General features: G+C 38.8%; 1 protein-coding gene across 4 annotated transcripts in view; it reads left to right on the top strand.

Moving 5' to 3' along the window:
• LOC127453988 (MAP7 domain-containing protein 1-like) overlaps positions 1-17,921 on the top strand; it is a 75,941-nt gene that overhangs the window by 41,287 nt on the left and 16,733 nt on the right. Inside the window, exons 3-10 of one of the 4 annotated variants that reach the window (XM_051720864.1) lie at positions 1,247-1,315; positions 2,006-2,026; positions 4,704-4,867; positions 7,506-7,617; positions 9,004-9,108; positions 12,705-12,827; positions 16,232-16,371; positions 16,750-16,871. In XM_051720864.1, the coding sequence (XP_051576824.1) occupies positions 1,247-1,315; positions 2,006-2,026; positions 4,704-4,867; positions 7,506-7,617; positions 9,004-9,108; positions 12,705-12,827; positions 16,232-16,371; positions 16,750-16,871 (856 nt within the window). The remainder of the gene's footprint in view (positions 1-1,246; positions 1,316-2,005; positions 2,027-4,703; positions 4,868-7,505; positions 7,618-9,003; positions 9,109-12,704; positions 12,828-16,231; positions 16,372-16,749; positions 16,872-17,921) is intronic. The other 3 variants (XM_051720865.1, XM_051720866.1, XM_051720867.1) reach the window with 3 other exon arrangements.

Below are 17,921 nucleotides of genomic sequence, written 5' to 3'. Positions count from 1 at the left end.
TTGGGCACTCCCATTAAAACATGGCATGGCATGTTTGTGACTCATACAATACTGCCAGTGTTAACTCAAATTATCTTAAATGCTAGATAATTACAAGAATATATGTTCAGTTGTCTTTTGATTTAATTTAATCGTTTAATTTTATCCAGGTATCTTTCTTGCTTATCTTTTTAATTGTAATTGGATTATTTCTTTTTTACATGGAACAATCCTGGCTTACCCTGGCCTCTACAGTAAAATAGTCTGATAATGCCTTAGCAAGCACCATTAGTTATTTTAATACAATAAAAATAATTAACAAAGGTAGGTATTTATACTATGGCAAAGTGTCTGTCTTTCAGCCAAGGTGCAACTGAAGTTCACTTGAAAATTCTCCTCATTTACTCACCCTCAAGCCACCCAGATGTATGTGACTTTCTTTCTTCTGCAGGATACAAACAAAGATTTTCAGAAGGAATATCTCAGCACTGTAGGTCCATACAATGCAAGTGAATGGTGACCAAAACTTTGAAGCTCCAAAAACAGCATAAAAGTAAAAGGCAGCATAAAAGAAATCCATAATTGATTTTGGGTGAGAACAGACAAAAATAGAACTCCTTTTTCACTGGACATCTTGCCATTGCAGTCTCTTGGTGCGATCATGATTTCAAGCTCGATTACACTTCCTAGTGCTTGACACATGCGCAGAGCACTAGATGGTGCTAAGAAGTGTAATCAAGCTTGAAATCATGATCGCCAAGGACACTGATGATGTCAAGGTTTATAGTAAAAAAGGAGTTATATTTTGGTTTGTTTTCATCCTAAACCGATTGCATCGCTTCATAAGGCATTAATTAAACCACCGGAGTCTTATGGATTAATTTTATACTGCCTTTTATGTGCTTTTTGGAGCTTTAAAGTTCCAGCCGTGAGCTGCTGTAATTCCTCCCAAGGTTTTCTGATGCCAGCCGGAGTGTGTGAATGCTTTCAGTGCTTTATAGTGCCGCAGATGTGAGCTCGGCCTTCACCACAAAATAGCCTCTCTTATTCCCGGCAATCTCTCTCTCTCTCTCTCTCTCTCTCTCTCTCTCTCTCTCTGTCTGTCTGTCTGTCTGTCTGTCTGTCTGTCTGTCCAAAAGAGCCTAAGGTAGTGTGTAGGATTTCAACTTCACACTTTTGACAAAGCAGCAGACTGAGGCAGTTTCAGAAAATTTACCCTTAATTAGTTACAGTACAATGTAACATTTCTTTCTGTCTCTCTTCTAAGATGGGATGAAGTTGGAGGACAGGCAGAAACAGGCAAAAGAGAGGAGGGAAGAGAAGGCCAAATATCTTGGTAAGACAACACAAGGCAGGCAGTGAGACAGCGCCCCCTGCTGTCTCGGGTCTCTGTGTGTATCCTTCATACATGTGTCAAACTGTGGCTTAAACTGCCAAAACTTGAACAACAGCGAAGTAAAGTTCCAGAAAATTCTGTTGCTAGAACCAAAGACATCAGCAAATGTGCATTTGAGCTTTAGCAATTTGCTTCAAACTAACCCATAATGTGCATGCAATTTGCATGCTTTGCTACTTTCTTTTTATTCAAATATTTACATCTTTGAATCTGTCTGAGCGATTTAGCATGTTCTGTTCATGTAATAATGCAAAAAGAAGGACAGACTTTGACACAGCTGGTATAATATGCAATATTAATATTGTATATTGATGGTCAGAAAATGTATGTTTTAAATAATATTTAACACACATGACAGAGAACTGTCAAAATTGTCCTGGTTTGCAAACCCTCTTTTGCTTTGTTAGAAATGTTTGCTAGAATTCTAACCATTGTTAACAGAATCCATTAGGAAAAGCCTGGCTTACTCTGTGTCTTAACTACACCAGCACTGAAAGAGTTTCTCACATAAATATTGCACAAACTCACTGTTTTGTTTGTTTATTTGTAATGGCTGCTGAGATTGCTGCACTGCTCTGCTTTGCATGATTGACAGACATTCTTGTCTTCTTTCTCACCTTCCCTCCCCAGAACAGCGTAGCCAGACTCGAGGTAAGCCACTCACCCGTCTCTGGTGGTGTTTGTGACTCATTTGGGTTTTCATTATCTGAATAAACCTCAATTCTGAGTAAAAGCTGGAAAACTGTGTTTTGTACACTTCCCTGCTGGAAAACCATCTTCTGATAGTAGCTGTTTTTACATAGCTGGTTGATTAGCTGGACTACCAGCTGTTTGGGCTAAGTTCAATCACAGTCAGACTCGTTGGAGCTGGTAGACCACCTTGACTATGCTGATCAGGACCTGGTTAAGCTGGTTAATCATGTTCCAAAACACAGCTTGAACTGGTTGACCATCCTGACCCCCTTAGGCTGGTATGATTTGTTTTTGTTTTTCCAGCAGGGTCAGCTGTCTTCCTAATTTTACCCTAACAATTTGTTTATGGAGTTAGTGTAAATTTTATATTAATTTCAATAACATGCTGGGGCTTAATTTGACATGCTTATTGTTTTAATGAAGGAAACATGAAAATAAAGCAATTTACACATTGATTCTTAGGACGTTATCTCACTTAGAAAAAATTCTTATTTATGTAGTATCATATTACTTACATTGATTCTGTCTACAAACAGGTGCCTATAGAAAATCATCATACCCCTTTAGAATAGTCACTTTATTTTGTCTTACAGCTTGAAAAAAACCCATTAAAAAAAATTAAATATACAAAATTCATTTTTAGTTACAAATGAATAACAAAGTAAAAAAGAAAAGGGAAATCGTTCCAAAAATTTTTAAAAGATGAAAAACTAGAATAACAGGGTTTGAAAAGTGATCATACCTTTGGATTTAATAGTACTTTGTAAAACTATCTTTTGCTTTAATGACAGCCAGCAGTCTTTTTGGACATGACTCTACTAGCTTCGCGCACATAGATTGGGGAATATTTGTCCATTCTTCCTTGCAGAATTGTTTGAGATTAGTCAAATTGTGGAACGAGTGGTGATGGACTGCTCTCTTCAAGTCCATCCCGAGGTTTTATATTGGATCAGGGGTCTGACTTGGCAACTCAAGGACTTTGACCTTCCTATAGTATCCTTAAGCCACTGCATTGTTTTTTGGTGGTTTGTTTAGGGTCACATTGTTGTGCTGAAAGGTGAACCACCTGCCCATCTTCAGATGTCGAGCAGTCTTTAAATCAAAAGTCAAGAGGTGGCTCTACGAAGTATTAAATAAACTTGAAACTTACTTGAATGTTGTAAGGATAAATGTATTAATAAAACTGGATTTTCTTTATTTTTATTTTTATTTTTTTATTTCAGGCTGTAAGGCAAAAAAAAAGGTGACTATTCCATAGGGGTATGATGATTCTCTAGTGCATCTGTTTACACTGTTTGACATATTTCACAGTTTATCTATGGCAGTAACATGATCCTATATTGGTTAATCTAGAGGTCATTGTATTGATTTGCTTTGGTGTCAAATTTAGGTCACATGTTTACTGAATTTTAACTTTTGACCACAAAACCTCCCCTTTCAGTTTATTTGTATGTTTTTCCTTATGTTTGTTTTTGAGGCAGGTTTTACAAGTTTGCCATAATTACAAACTACAGTATCCATTTAGACCTAAAAATAACCTCTACTGCTGTCCTCAAGTGGCTGGGTTGTGAATAAATGAATATGATTATCATAATCAAATTCAGCAGTATGTGCACCGTTATGCATTCCAGCAACATGAGAGCAACGTGCGTCGTTGAAATAATCAACGAATCTTAACTCTCACTGTTCACGTTACAATGAATTGCATTGTCCCATTTTTTTAATTTATCTGGGCTCTAGCGAATGATTGACATTTTCACGATTAGACAAGTGACACTCTAAAACAGTCGGTCCTCTTCCACCTCATCTATCTGCCAACAGGATTATGAAATTTTGATGAAGAGAGTCACCCGGACTCTCTCAGGTCATCACTATTTTATAAGTGTTGAGTTCAGAGGAAAAATCTCAAGTGTCAGAAGTGACGAAGGCTCCCAGTGAAGAACCTTTTAAAGTATGCCACCAAATTGGAGAGCTAATGTTTTTGTAGCCTTGTTTTTACCCCTCTTTAGTGCAGTCCAATACATAAATTATTTGATAAGCACATTTTATCATTTAAAAGCTAAGCCGTTCTAACTGTGTAATCCTTAAGCGGCGGGCCATAGAGGATCATGGAGGAATAAAAACTATCGGCAACTATCGGCATAGACTTTTGCTGATCGGTAAAACCGATATAGCAGTCTACCTCTAATGTGCTGTTATTGTTTACCCTTTACTGAGTGTCGAGCCTGCCAACTGGATTTTGAAAGCTCTGATGTCATATAATTATGTTTTCTCAGTCTTTTATGTAAGGTCGGTTTCTGTTAGGTGGAGAATGTTTACTCAGTCGATCAAATGGAGCCTGTAACATATTATTGGCATTGTCATTATCATGTGTGTGCCGTTATGTCTTAGCGTTCCTGTGAAGTTTTAACTCCGTAATTAAAAAAACATACATTGCATTTCATAAATGATAATTGTTACAAAGCCAGAAACCACCTTTTCTAATTCTAATCCCAAATATGAGTCCTAGACTTTTAACACAGTGCTTTAAAGATTATTTGTATGTTTTTATTTTAGAGAGTCAAGAGCAAAAAGATCTTTAAGTTGTTTGCCTGGTTTTTGTAGCTAACAAACTCTCTCCCTCGTTCACCTGTAGCTGCTAAGAAGTCTGAGTGGCTGGAGAAAGAGGAGCGGGCGCGGCAGATGCGGGAACAGCAGCTGGAGGAGCGAAGGAAGAAACTGGAGGAGCAGCGGCTGAAGGCCGAGAGACGCCGTACAGAGCTGGAGGAGAGACAGAGACAGAAACTGGAGAAGAACAAGGTGAGAAGGAGCTCGGAAGATCCTGATTGGTTCATTACCTCACACTTTAGACCACAACATCAAGCACTGGTGGACACTTCACTACAGACCTACGATGGAGGTTTGAGTTGACAATATACGGAGTGTCGCAACCTTGTAGAGTTGTTCTCATACAGCTCTTTTTTCTTTAAAGGGGCCATATTAAAAAAACATTTTTAGCTTTTTCCCCCTGAAGTCCACTTATAATGTTAGTCAAGGTTTCTTGCATCAAAAAGTCAGAATTTAGTTTTGCGTGACCATTTTCCACCCTCTCTCTGACCCTTAGAATTAAACAGGCTGTTTTTGCAACTGTACTTTTAAGACTTCTATATGTAAATAACCTTTGTTTTGATTAGCAAACCTCCAGTTAACTGTGTAGTTCACACTGTTGTTCGTCGTTCATTGTCCCAGACACCAAGTGATAGCCCTGGCGGGCATATGTTAAAGGAATATTTGGGGTTTTATACAAGTTAAGCTCAATCGACAGCATTTGTGGCATAATATTGATTGCCACAAAAATTAATTTCGACTTGTCCCTCCACTTCTTTTAAAAAAGCAAAAATCGATTACAGTGACACACTTACAATGGAAGTGAATGGGGCCAATCCGTAAACATTAAAATACTCACTGTTTCACAAGTATAGCCACAAGACATGAACAATATGCGTGTTTACATGATTTTAGTGTGATAAAACTTTTCTGTGTAAAGTTACATCCAGTATTACAACTTCGTTGCAATGACAACGTAACTAAATAAACCCTAAAACGACTGTAAAAACGATGATTTATACAACTTTACAGCTCAAGTAATACATGAGTTTTAACAGAAGAATTAATGTATGCGCTTTTATAAAATTATAAGCTTCACATTTCGGCCTTTAAACCCTCCAAAAATTGGCCCCATTCACTTCCATTGTAAGTGCCTCACTGTAAGCTTGATTTATTTTATTTTTTTTTAAGAAAAAGAGGGAATATTTTTTTTTAATTTTTTTTTTGTGGTAATCAACATGCTACAAATGCTGTCGATTGAGCTCAACTTGTATTGAACCTGGAATATTCCATTAATATGCCGGTGGTTGTGAAATCAACACTGTCACAATTTCTGAATGACTCATTTTTGCAGCTTATTTTTCATAAATGTTCTGAGCTCGCTGGAAAGGGAGTTTTGCATACTTAATGTTAGTGTGTATCTACATAGTACATTGAGCTCCGTATTTCAAGAAGAGCAAGGAAAATCCCGTTTTTCTTGATAAGTTCTCTTTGAAACAAAGGTACATATCAAGACATGAATGCATTTATAGATGATTAATTAGCCTGCCTATCCCAAAGTTTGAACAAGTCTCTTTTTCTTGATTATACTGTAATGTGAATTCTAGTGGAATTAATTGCCGTTCCGCATGAATTGCTCAAGAAGTTAAAGGTGGAGTAAGTCATTTTATCCAATACACTTTTGTCAAATTCCTCAAATATCTCTTCATGTTCCGCTGGCTCTTCGTTCTGTGTGTGTGCTGAAAAAAAAATCCGGTGTTTGTACACAGCCCTGGCACTGTAAATGTGAAAATAAACAAAGTGGATCGGACCGATCCACACAACACTATTCCAGCTAACCAGCAACGGGGCAGATCGTGCTCGTGCGCAGGACGTTATCGATACATTGGCTAAGTTTGTCCTCGGCTTAGACTTTGGCTAAGATAAGTAATTTGCTTCCACACCTATTAACAGGGTTATTGTCACACTTTTTACAGTACTCGAAAAACATATTTGCCACCTGAATTTTCATAGCGATAAAAATTGCTTCCACTTATTGAGGCTAACTTACCCTCAGGCAGCAGACGCACCTGATACCGCAATATTTGTCTTTTGGCCAGCTAGCCCAGTTGTTAGTGTCGTTGCCTTGGCAATGCACGTGCATGAATTTGGGGGGCGGAGCTTCTGAAGGAGCACTGAAGGGAGGGTTGTGTTTGTTTGGATGTTGATTTCAAATATCAACAGTCTTTCTCAGGAATTACTTACTCCACCTTAAAATTGTTTTGTCACCAAACACAAAAAAAGAACGTTCATTATATCAGAACACTTCCTAACAAGGCAGCTTACATAATATAATGATTTGGCCATTCAATCTGTCAAATAATTTTAAGTGGTTGTTTAGTTACACAATCTCTGTCGGTTCTGCCACTTGACATTTTTATGTAAATATTACGACACTGAGGATCAGAGATTTTATGAGATTTCTGACAACTCTGTTGTGAGCACTCAGATAACATGGACTGCTTTGCAGAAGATTTCTGCAGCACAGAAGTTTCTACAAACACAAATACAAGGCCACTCTATAACAGTCTTGCTGGATCCTAAATAGACTTTGTTTCCCCCTTCAGCTTACATGAATAATGCTAGACTAACTAGGTAATTTATCAGTGAAAGTGGAACACTGATTAGGGCTCTTATAATTTCCACTTTAAACGATCAATTCGGTCTCCTCTGTGCATTCTAGTGGCTCCATATATGGATGCACATTATAAAGTATTTGCTACACTATGTTTGAAACCCATATCTGTTTCTAATTGTAGCAGCATATTTAGTGATTCATGTTATTGGCATTGATTCATGGTTTTTTACTCAGGAGCGGTACGAGGCTGCCATCCAGAGGTCCTCTAAGAAGACATGGGCTGAGATTCGTCAACTGAGGTGGTCCTGGGCCGGAGGTTTGAGTGGCAACTCCAGCCAAAGCCAGAGTGAGTGACGCAAGTGGACATACGCGTGACGTATGATAATCACACACTTACAATAGAAGTCTATGGGGTCTTTTAAGTGCATTTCTGTCAACATGTTTTTTGTTTGCTTTTACAAACTGAAGTCAAAATTATTTTTTGTGGTACTCAACAGCATGCCACAGTTGCGTTGATAAACCTTAATATGTATTTAACCCAGAATATTCCTTTTAACAAAAAGGAATAAGGATTCAGTGAACATAATTGAATCAATTCATTCTCAGTAAGCTGGAAAATCGAACAGAATTATGGAACTTTCTCCAAATGTCTTTTCACACTTTTTGCCACCTTTTCAGACTTTTCAACCACAAGCAGCACACAATCAGTGCTAATTGTCTTGACTTGTGTGTATAATGTTGACACAATCTTGATGCATAGAATTGATGTGCCTGAATTGACATGCAGTGACATGCTCTATTGCTGCAGTAGGAAAACACCTTTATAAACAGCTAATTTTTTCAGAAGCATATTTTATTGGATTATTGTGTTTTTTTATTCTTTGAGGCAATGTTTTATGCTGTTGACACTTTTGAAAATATTTTTAACCAAGTCAGACCAGATTCAGTTTTTTATCAAAAATATATTTAAAAAACCTTATAGCTTTAAATGCCTTTTATTACATTTTAACCTGGTTTTCGCCATGAAAATGGTCATGAAAGCTGTCATTGTGTTAAATCACAAAAAACAAACAAATAAACAGTAATTATTGCACTTGCCTAATGTTTTAGCAGCCTTTGTGCATTTTATTAGTCCAATTCATTTTTACTAGTCCGGTTTATTTTTACTATGAGTTTTATTCTTTTTTTTTTTTTTTTTTTTTTGCTATGACATAAATGGAGGTGATAATGGATAATGGAGGAGAAATGTGCTATTGAACTTTAGTGCAGTTGACACAAGACCTCAATTTATAGACTAACCGATGCTTTCTCTCCAAGGATCTTTTTTTCTGTCATACTTAATTTAGGTTGTCTCCTCTTTTTACTTTTACTGCCCCCAAATTTTGCACTGTCATTGTAATCTTTAAAAGTGGAGTCTGAGACTCCATTAGAAAGTTGGTAAAAACTTGTGATAATGAACTTTGAGCGAATGATGGCTATTTGGGTCAAATTAACTTTTCATTTACATGGCCTCTTGATTTGTTGCTTGTTTAAACTTCATTCTTAAAATAAGGGTTAGGAATTTGTTTTTTGGCCCATTACACTTTTCTTTAAGTAGGTGCTAATTTGTCCTATATGGTGCCTGTTTTATTTGTTCGAGGGATACCGGTGTTTAATATCTGAATGCTACCCGTTGTGTCGCCTTGGTCCCCTCAGTATTGTGTATGTGTGCGGTCTTCTCTGGATTTTACAGGCAGATGCTCAATGTCAGCGGTCAACCTGCCCAAACATGTGGACTCAGTCATAAACAAGAGACTCTCCAAGTCCTCTGCCACTCTCTGGAACTCCCCTAGCAGAAGTAAGGACACGCCTCCGGATTTAGCCCCTCCCCCGTCTCCACCAGCACCTCCCTTGCATTTTTATGATTTCCCACTTTACCCCCCCCCCCCTCCCCAGCTTAGATTTTTTTCCTTTGAGACCAATCACCTGCACCATCCTCCGTGATCACTGAATCATTCCCTCCTTCCAAACCATCTTGTCGTCGATGTGAACCTTCAGTTTGATCAATCCTGACCCATTTTGAAACCTTTCACGTCGATCAGTCCTCTTGCTCAGTGGTGATCTATTTTCTGTTTACTCATTTTTGGTGGTGGCTTTCTCTGTACTCATCTCCATTTACCTTATGTTGCCTATATGAATGTACATAAAGAATACTTCCATTCTTCTCCATACCTGCAGATTTTGCATGATGATACAGTGTCACCAAGCAGAGTAACCACAGGTGTAGTTTGTTACATAATCTTTTGACATTTTCCCCTAAGCTTGAGAACCAGAAAGTGTTCAAAAACGTTCTGTTTTCATTTCGACTATTGTTAATTTAAAACCTAAAAATGTTTTTTCCAATGAATGCCTGTGATTTTATTTATTTATTTTTTTTTTATTTATTTTTTTTTATGCATTTCTGAAAAAATTCCCACCCTGTCCTCAAAGGGGCTCCGTACATTGCAATAACATTCATACATTTTAAATGTCAGCTAAGTGTCCAAATACATTTTGGGGCCAATGTTTTTGCTTTGTCTGCATGTTCAAAATAAGAAATGTGTGTTGATGTATGTAGGATCCACAGAGTGGTCTTTTATGAGGTGAACTTTGCTAGTTGACTGTTGAATTCCTAAAATGACTGATGCTTCTTTTTCGGAGTACCGAGCTATATTGCGGGTCATAAGAACTAGCTTGTAAGTAGGGTGCTGACTTTTTGTGAGTGCTCCATAAAACAATAGACAGAGTAGAGCAGGCACTTGGTGTCTGGGAAGTTTTCCTCCAGCAGATAATTTACAACAGAGTGCCAAGATGAATGTTGAGCTATGGGCAATCTCTCTCTCTCTCTCTCTCTCTCTCTCTCTCTCTCTCTCTCTCTCTCTCTCTCTCTCCCTCCCTCCCTCCTTCTTTTCTGGCTCATCTCCCTTCATCTCTCTTGTTGCTTTGCACATTTACTTGAGGCTCTATTCTTGTTTTCCTCTCTACTTTTACATCTTGAAGACCACATACGTTTAGAATGAGAAGTAGGTGTTTCTCAGAACTAGCAATGGTCCTTTTTTTTTGTCTAAAGAAGTGTTTTTCTTTTCTTTTTCCCTTTTATTTGGGTGTTTATTAAGGATTTGTTTCATTCTCATATTTTATGTGGTTGTCTTTTTATTTATTTCTCTGCCCTTTTGTGTTTCAAGTATTTCAATCTTGAGATTGTTAATACACAAAAATGTTATTATTATTATTAACTTTTTTGTACCTACACATTTACTGGCTTGTCATGCATTGTTTAGTATCATTGGGGAAGTCATATATTGAAATGGGCACATGGACTCATCAATGTGCACTTCTGCAGTCAATTCAGGATGGACTTCAAAGACCCTAAATCATTAATCTTACAGTTCTTATGAAATCCTTTAGATTTAAGCATTGCCCACTAGCATCTATTTGGTTTACTCATACAAAACAAGACTTGTACTACACATAGATAACTAATATTGGCTATTACACTGCCTGGCCATAAAAAAAGGTTGCATACTCTAATATTTCGTTGGACTGCCTTCAGCTTTAATTACAGCGCCACAATGCATTCATTGTGGCATTGTTTCGACAACCTTATGCAACATCTCAACATTATTTCAATCCAGAAATGCATTAATTTTTGGCCGAGATCTTGTATTGATGACAGGAGGGTCGAACCTCTCTTTAAAGTCTTCTCCAGCACATCCCAAAAACTTTCAATAGGGTTAAGGTCAGGACTCTGTGGTGGCCAATTCATGTGTGAAAATGATTCCTCATGCTCCCTGAACCACTCTTTCAAAATTTGTGCCCGATGAATCTTGGCATTGTCATCCTGGAATATGACCGTGCTGTCGGGGAGGAAAAAATCCATTGATGAGATAACCTAGTCATTCAGTACATTCAGGTAGTCAGCTGACTTCATTTTATTGCTGCATAACATTGCTGAGCCTAGACTTGATCAATTGAAGCAACCCCAGATCATAACACTGCCTCCAGAGGCTTGTACAGTGGGCACTGTGCATGACAGGTGCATCGCTTCATGCACTTCCCTTCTTACCCAGACGTGCCCATCGCTTTGGAATAGAATAAATCTGGACTCATCAGACCACGTGACCTTTTTCCGTTGTTCCACAGTCCAATCTTTATGCTCCCTAGCAAATTGAAGTCGTTTTTTCTGACTAGCCTCAAAAGCAAGTGGCTTTCTTGTGGCCACACAGCTGTTTAGTCCCAATCCCAAAGTTCTCATCGCATTGTGCGGTTGGAAATGCTCTTACTTTCACTATTAAACATAGCTGTGAGTTTTACTGTTGATTTTTTTTTATGATGTGACTTCAAGCAATATACTGATCACGATCATTCAAGATTCTTTTCAACCACATTTCTTTCACGAAGCTGACAGTTCACCACTATCCTTCCAGGTTTTAATAATGCCTTGGACAGTTCTTAAACCAATTCCAATGATTTCGGCAATCTCCTTAGTTGTTTTCTTGCTTGATGGAGGGCAATAATATGCCCCTTCTGAAACACAGTAACATCTTTTCCATGACCACGGGATACATCATCTGACATGGTGGTTTAAGAAATGAGAAGCGAAATACTTCATCAGTTAGGGTTAAAAGAATTGTTGCCAGCTGAAACATATTAATCACTGCAATAATGATCCAATCATAGGCTCTTAAATATCTGCTTATTAATCATAGGCTCTTAACTATCTGCTTAACTATCGGCCGTCTCTTTTAAATGAGACTTGTTTAAAGGAGGACGCTCGGTATACTGCAGCCTTCAAAGGACGCATCCTACCTAGCACGCAGCCTTCGAAACGAGACACAGCCTATTATCTAGAGGGGAAATGGCTCCCCCAGCAGAGCCCGGTTTTCCCTAAGGTTTTTTTTTTCCTCCATTAACTAACATCTTATGAAGTTTTGTGTAACTTGCCACAGTCACATTTGGCTTGCTCACTGTGGGACTAAAGACTACAATTTTTTAAGCATGATTTTCAATCGCAATATTAATTTAAACCGCACCGACTTTGACATTAAAAGCATAATTTTCTGTTATGGCATAATCTTCTGCTTTGAAACTGTCTTGTGAAAAACACTATACAAATAAAAACGATTTGACTCACCATCATCCATGTTCACAGTGATGAGGACAAACACATCTGTATTACCATGAATTATATATCAAATTATTGTTTATATTTGGGAAAGATTGCATCTGCTTTTATAGTCGTATGTTTAACAAACAAGTATAGGTCAGAATGAGAGATGTGGTCATACAGTAAGTGGTCACACAGTTTGTGTGTTATGTTTTCTGCCTTTTCTTTTAATTTGGGGTCACCTATTATAGGTAAGTGATTCTTGTGTCTTATTTTATGTGAGAGCTGATTCTTGTTCCTTCTTGCAGCCCGTAGCATGCAGTTGAGTCCATGGGAGAGCAGCATCATTGACAGACTCATGACACCCACTCTGTCCTTCCTGGCTCGTAGTCGTAGTGCTGCCTGCATGCTGAGCAATGGCAGAGATGCCCGTGAGTCACCAAAACAAATACCAAATGCTATTTTGGGTGAATTCACTGAACAGTTATATATATATGTATATACACACACACACAGTATATATATATATACACACACACACACACACACACACACACACACACACAGTATATATATATATATATATATATATATATATATATATATATATATATATATATACATACACACAGTATATATATACATACATATATAAACTCAGCAAAAAAAGAAACGTCCTCTCACTTTCAACTGCTTTTATTTTCAGCAAACTTAACATGTGTAAATGTTTGTATGAACATAAAAAGATTCAACAACTAAGATATAAACTGGACAAGTTTCACAGACATGTGACTAACAGAAATGGAATAATGTGTCCCTGAACAAAGTGGGGGTCAAAATTAAAAGTAACAGACATTATCTGGTGTGGCCACCAGCTGCATTAAGTACTGCAGTGCATCTCCTCCTCATGGACTGTACCAGATTTGCCAGTTCTTGTTGTGAGGTGTTACCACACTTTTCCACCAAGGCACTTGCAAGTTCCTGGACATTTCTGGGAGGGGGGAAATGGCCCTATGCTCAATGGGATTGAGATCCGGGCTTTTCGCTGGCCATGGCAGAACACGGACATTCCTGTCTTGCAGGAAATCATGCACAGAACGAGCAGTATGGCTGGTGGCATTGTCATGCTGGAGGGTCATGTCAGGATGAGCCTGCAGGAAGGGTACCACATGAGGGAGGAGGATGTCTTCCCTGTAACGCACAGTGTTGTGATTGCCTGCAATGACAACAAGCTCAGTCCGATGATGCTGTGACACACCGACCTAGACCATGACAGACCCTCCACCTCCAAATCGATCCCGCTCCAGAGTACAGGCCTCGGTGTAACACTCATTCCTTCGATGATAAACGCAAGTCCGACCATCACCCCTGGTGAGACAAAACCGTGACTCATCAGTGAAGAGCACTTTTTGCCAGTCCTGTCTGGTCCAGCGAAGGTGGGTTTGTGCCCATAGGCGACATTGTTGCCAGTGATGTCTGGTAAGGACCTGCCTTACAACAGGCCTACAAGCCCTCAGTCCAGCCTCTCTCAGCCAATTGTGGACAGTCTGAGCACTGATGGAGAGATTGTGCATTCCTGGTGTAACTCAGGAAGTTGTTGTTGCCATCCTGTACTTGTCCAGCAGGTGTGATATTCGGATGTACCGATCCTGTGCTGGTGTTGTTACACGAGGTCTGCCACTGCGGGGACGATCAGCTGTCCTTCCTGTCTCCCTGTAGCACTGTCTTAGGCGTCTCAAAGTATGGACATTGCGATTTAGTGCCCTGGCCACATCTGCAGTCCTCGTGCCTCCATGCAGCATGCCTAAGGCACGTTCACGCAGATGAGCAGGGACCCTGCGCATCTTTCTTTTGGTGTTTTTCAGAGTCAGTAGAAAGGTCTCTTTAGTGTCCTAAGTTTTTATAACTGTGACCTTAATTGCCTACCGTCTGTAAGCTGTTAGTATTGTTGTAATATTGTTTAAACCCTTTACAGTAAAGATCTGTAAAGTCTGTAAACATTTCGATTTTTACAAAATTATCTTTAAAATACAGTGTCCTGAAAAAGGAACGTTTCTTTTTTTTTTTTTGCTGAGTTTATATATATATATATATATATATATATATATATATACATACATACATACAGTGCATCTGGAAAGTATTCACAGCGCTTCGCTTTTTCCACATTTTGTTATGTTACAGCCTTATTCCAAAATGGATTAAATTCATTATTTTCCTCAAAATTCTACAAACAATACTCCATAATGACAATGTGAAAGAAGTTTGTTTGAAATCTTTGCAAATTTATTAAAAATAAAAAACGTAAAAATCACATGTACATAAGTATTCACAGCCTTTGCTATGACACTCAAAATTGAGCTCAGGTGCATCCTGTTTCTACTGATCATCCTTGAGATGTTTCTACAACTTGATTGGAGTCCACTTGTGGTAAATTCAGTTGATTGGACATGATTTGGAAAGGCATACACACCTGTCTATATAAGGTCCCACAGTTAACAGTGCATGTCAGAGCACAAACCAAGTGATGAAGTCCAAGGAATTGTCTGTAGACCTCCGAGACAGGATTGTATCGAGGCACAGATCTGGTGAAGGGTACAGAAAAATTTTTGCAGCATTGAAGGTCCCAATGAGCACAGTGGCCTCCTCATCCGTAAATGGAAGAAGTTTGGAACCACCAGGACTCTTCCTAGAGCTGGCCACCTGGCCAAACTGAACGATCGGGGGAGAAGGGTCTTAGTCAGGGAGGTGACCAAGAACCTGATGTTCACTCTGACAGAGCTCCAGCATTTCTCTGTGGAGAGAAGAGAACCTTCCATAAGAACAACCATCTCTGCAGCACTCCACCAATCAGGCCTGTATGGTAGAGTGGCCAGACGGAAGCCACTCCTCAGTAAAAGGCACATGACAGCCCGCCTGGAGTTTGCCAAAAGGCACCTGAAGGACTCTCAGACCATGAGAAACAAAGATTGAACTCTTTGGCCTGAATGGCAAGCGTCATGTCTGGAAGAAACCAGGCACCGCTCATCACCTGGCCAATACCATCCCTACAGTGAAGCATGGTGGTGGCAGCATCAAGCTGTGGGGATGTTTTTCAGCAGCAGGAACTGGGAGACTAGTCAGGATCGAGGGAAAAATGAATGCAGCAATGTACAGAGACATCCTTGATGAAAGCTGCTCCAGAGCGCTCTGGACCTCAGACTGGGACGACGGTTCATCTTCCAACAGGACAACGACCCTAAGCACACAGCCAAGATAAAAAAGGAGTGGCTCCGGGACAACTCTGTGAATGTCCTTGAGTGGCCCAGCCAGAGCCCAGACTTGAACCCGATTGAACATCTCTGGAGAGATCTGAAAATGGCTGTGCACCGACGCTTCCCATCCAACCTGATGGAGCTTGAGAGGTCCTGCAAAGAAGAATGGGAGAAACTGCCCAAAAATAGGTGTGCCAAGCTTGTAGCATCATACTCAAAAAGACTTGAGGCTGTAATTGGTGCCAAAGGTGCTTCAACAAAGTATTGAGCAAAGGCTGTGAATACTTATGTACATGTTTCAAACAAACTTCTTTCACTTGTCATTATGGGGTATTGTTTGTAGAATTTTGAGGAAAATAATGAATTTCATCCATTTTGGAATAAGGCTGTAACATAACAAAATGTGGAAAAAGTGAAGCGCTGTGAATACTTTCCGGATGCACTGTATATATTTTCAGATTTCTTTGGTTTTGGGGCCTATGCAAGTGTAAACTCAGGAACTACAGTAGGGCCTTTATTTCACCTCCATATGTTGTAATAAGTCTGGATAGTATGTTAAATGTTGTGCTTCTCTCACACAGAGTCTCCATTGTGCCCACGCTCAGCTTCTGCCAGCCCGCTCACAGTGTGTGTTAATCGGCCACATCACCACTGCTCTGACCGCTGGAGGGTCACCACCAGCACGCCCAATATCGCCCAGCGCAGACGAGACTCCACACCTGTGAGTTATTTAAGGCTCCCTCCCACTCTCTCTATCTTTCTCATACTCCATTCCTTCCTCCTGTTATATCATAATTTTCTGTGATATAACAGGAGATGAGAATGGCTTGCTGAAATTGCTGTGGAAACAATGTTTATTTTTGGAATTCAGTTTGGCTAGTAGCGCAAAAACTACACATTTCAGCTTAAATTTTAAATTAGTTTTTTTTTCCTAAAAAGAATTTTGATAGAAATTCATCCAACTCTCTATCCATACATATATGCATCTGCATAGCCAAGTGTTTAAACAGAGTGTTGTAATTTCTTTGACGGTGTCTGTTAACTTTTTATTTTCTTTTTTATTTATTTATTAATTTTTTGTCCCCTCATTTCTCAAAAGATGAGGAAAGATAAGAAGGACAAGGAAAGAGAAAATGAAAAGGAGAAGAGTGCAATCACCAAAGGCAAGGTGCTGAAGAAGAGACAGTCCATGCCATCAATGAAAACCAGAACAGAGCCCAGGTATGGATTCATTATCAACCCTGCAATATTTTCCCTCTTTTACACCTATGATCCATGTTACCCCATCATAATTTGAGAATGTTTCAAAGAGCACCTTGTGTGCTTCAATGGAAGCCAAAAAATCTGACCTTTTGTACAAAGAGGACTGACATGGTAATTGTCAATACTTTGCTTATTGGATTAGTGACCTAGAATTTCTTTTTTTTTTTTTTTTTTTTGTTGTTTTTTTTACGAATAACTTATCTTTGTAATTTATATAATTTTGTTGATTTATAGGTTTATTTTGATAAAAAAAAAAAATCTCAGATTTTCCATGTGGTGTCAGACTTTTTGACCCCAAATTATGTGGGTCACATTCAGGTTAAAGATTTGAATGACTGCAGTAAAATCCATTGCCTGCATTTAAAAGATTGTATTGGATTAGGCCGAGGCTCATTGGTTTGGTGCAGTGTACATAGTTCTGTTGATCTTGCAAATACTGTATAACTTAAACTAAAGCTTACACTTATTAGATTGTGGCCCTGCACACTGATCTAGAATCTGCTTGTCCTGCCCGCTTATAACCTCAAACAGTATACAAGAAAAGTCTTAGATCTGAGGTAATCAGCCAGTTCTTGCACAGTTGCACATGCAAGAGTATACAATAGAAGCTGTTTAATGGACATTTTTGCTCTGAGTGTTGTCCAAGTCTGTAAGACCACCACCATGTTAAGTAATACTGTCTTTGACTAAATATTTCCCCTTCTGGTAGAAGGGTTTACTACATTGTATTGTATTGTAAAGTATTCTTTATCTACACTGGCAGCCAAACATTTGGAATAATGTAGAGATTTTGCTGTTTCAGAAGGAAATCGGTACTTTAATTCACCAAAGTGGCATTCAGCTGATCACAAAGTATAGTCAGGACATTACTGATGTGAAAAAACAGCACCATCACTATTTGAAAAAGTTATTTTTTATCAAATCTAGACAGGCCCCATTTCCAGCAGCCATCACTCCAACACCTTATCCTTGAGTAATCATGCTAAATTGCTAATTTGGTACTAGAAA

Source organism: Myxocyprinus asiaticus, chromosome 16, assembly GCF_019703515.2.
Source record: "Myxocyprinus asiaticus isolate MX2 ecotype Aquarium Trade chromosome 16, UBuf_Myxa_2, whole genome shotgun sequence".
Taxonomy (NCBI): domain Eukaryota; kingdom Metazoa; phylum Chordata; class Actinopteri; order Cypriniformes; family Catostomidae; genus Myxocyprinus; species Myxocyprinus asiaticus.
The sequence above is the reverse complement of the archived record's forward strand: the minus strand, read 5'-3'. Positions and strand labels throughout refer to the sequence as shown.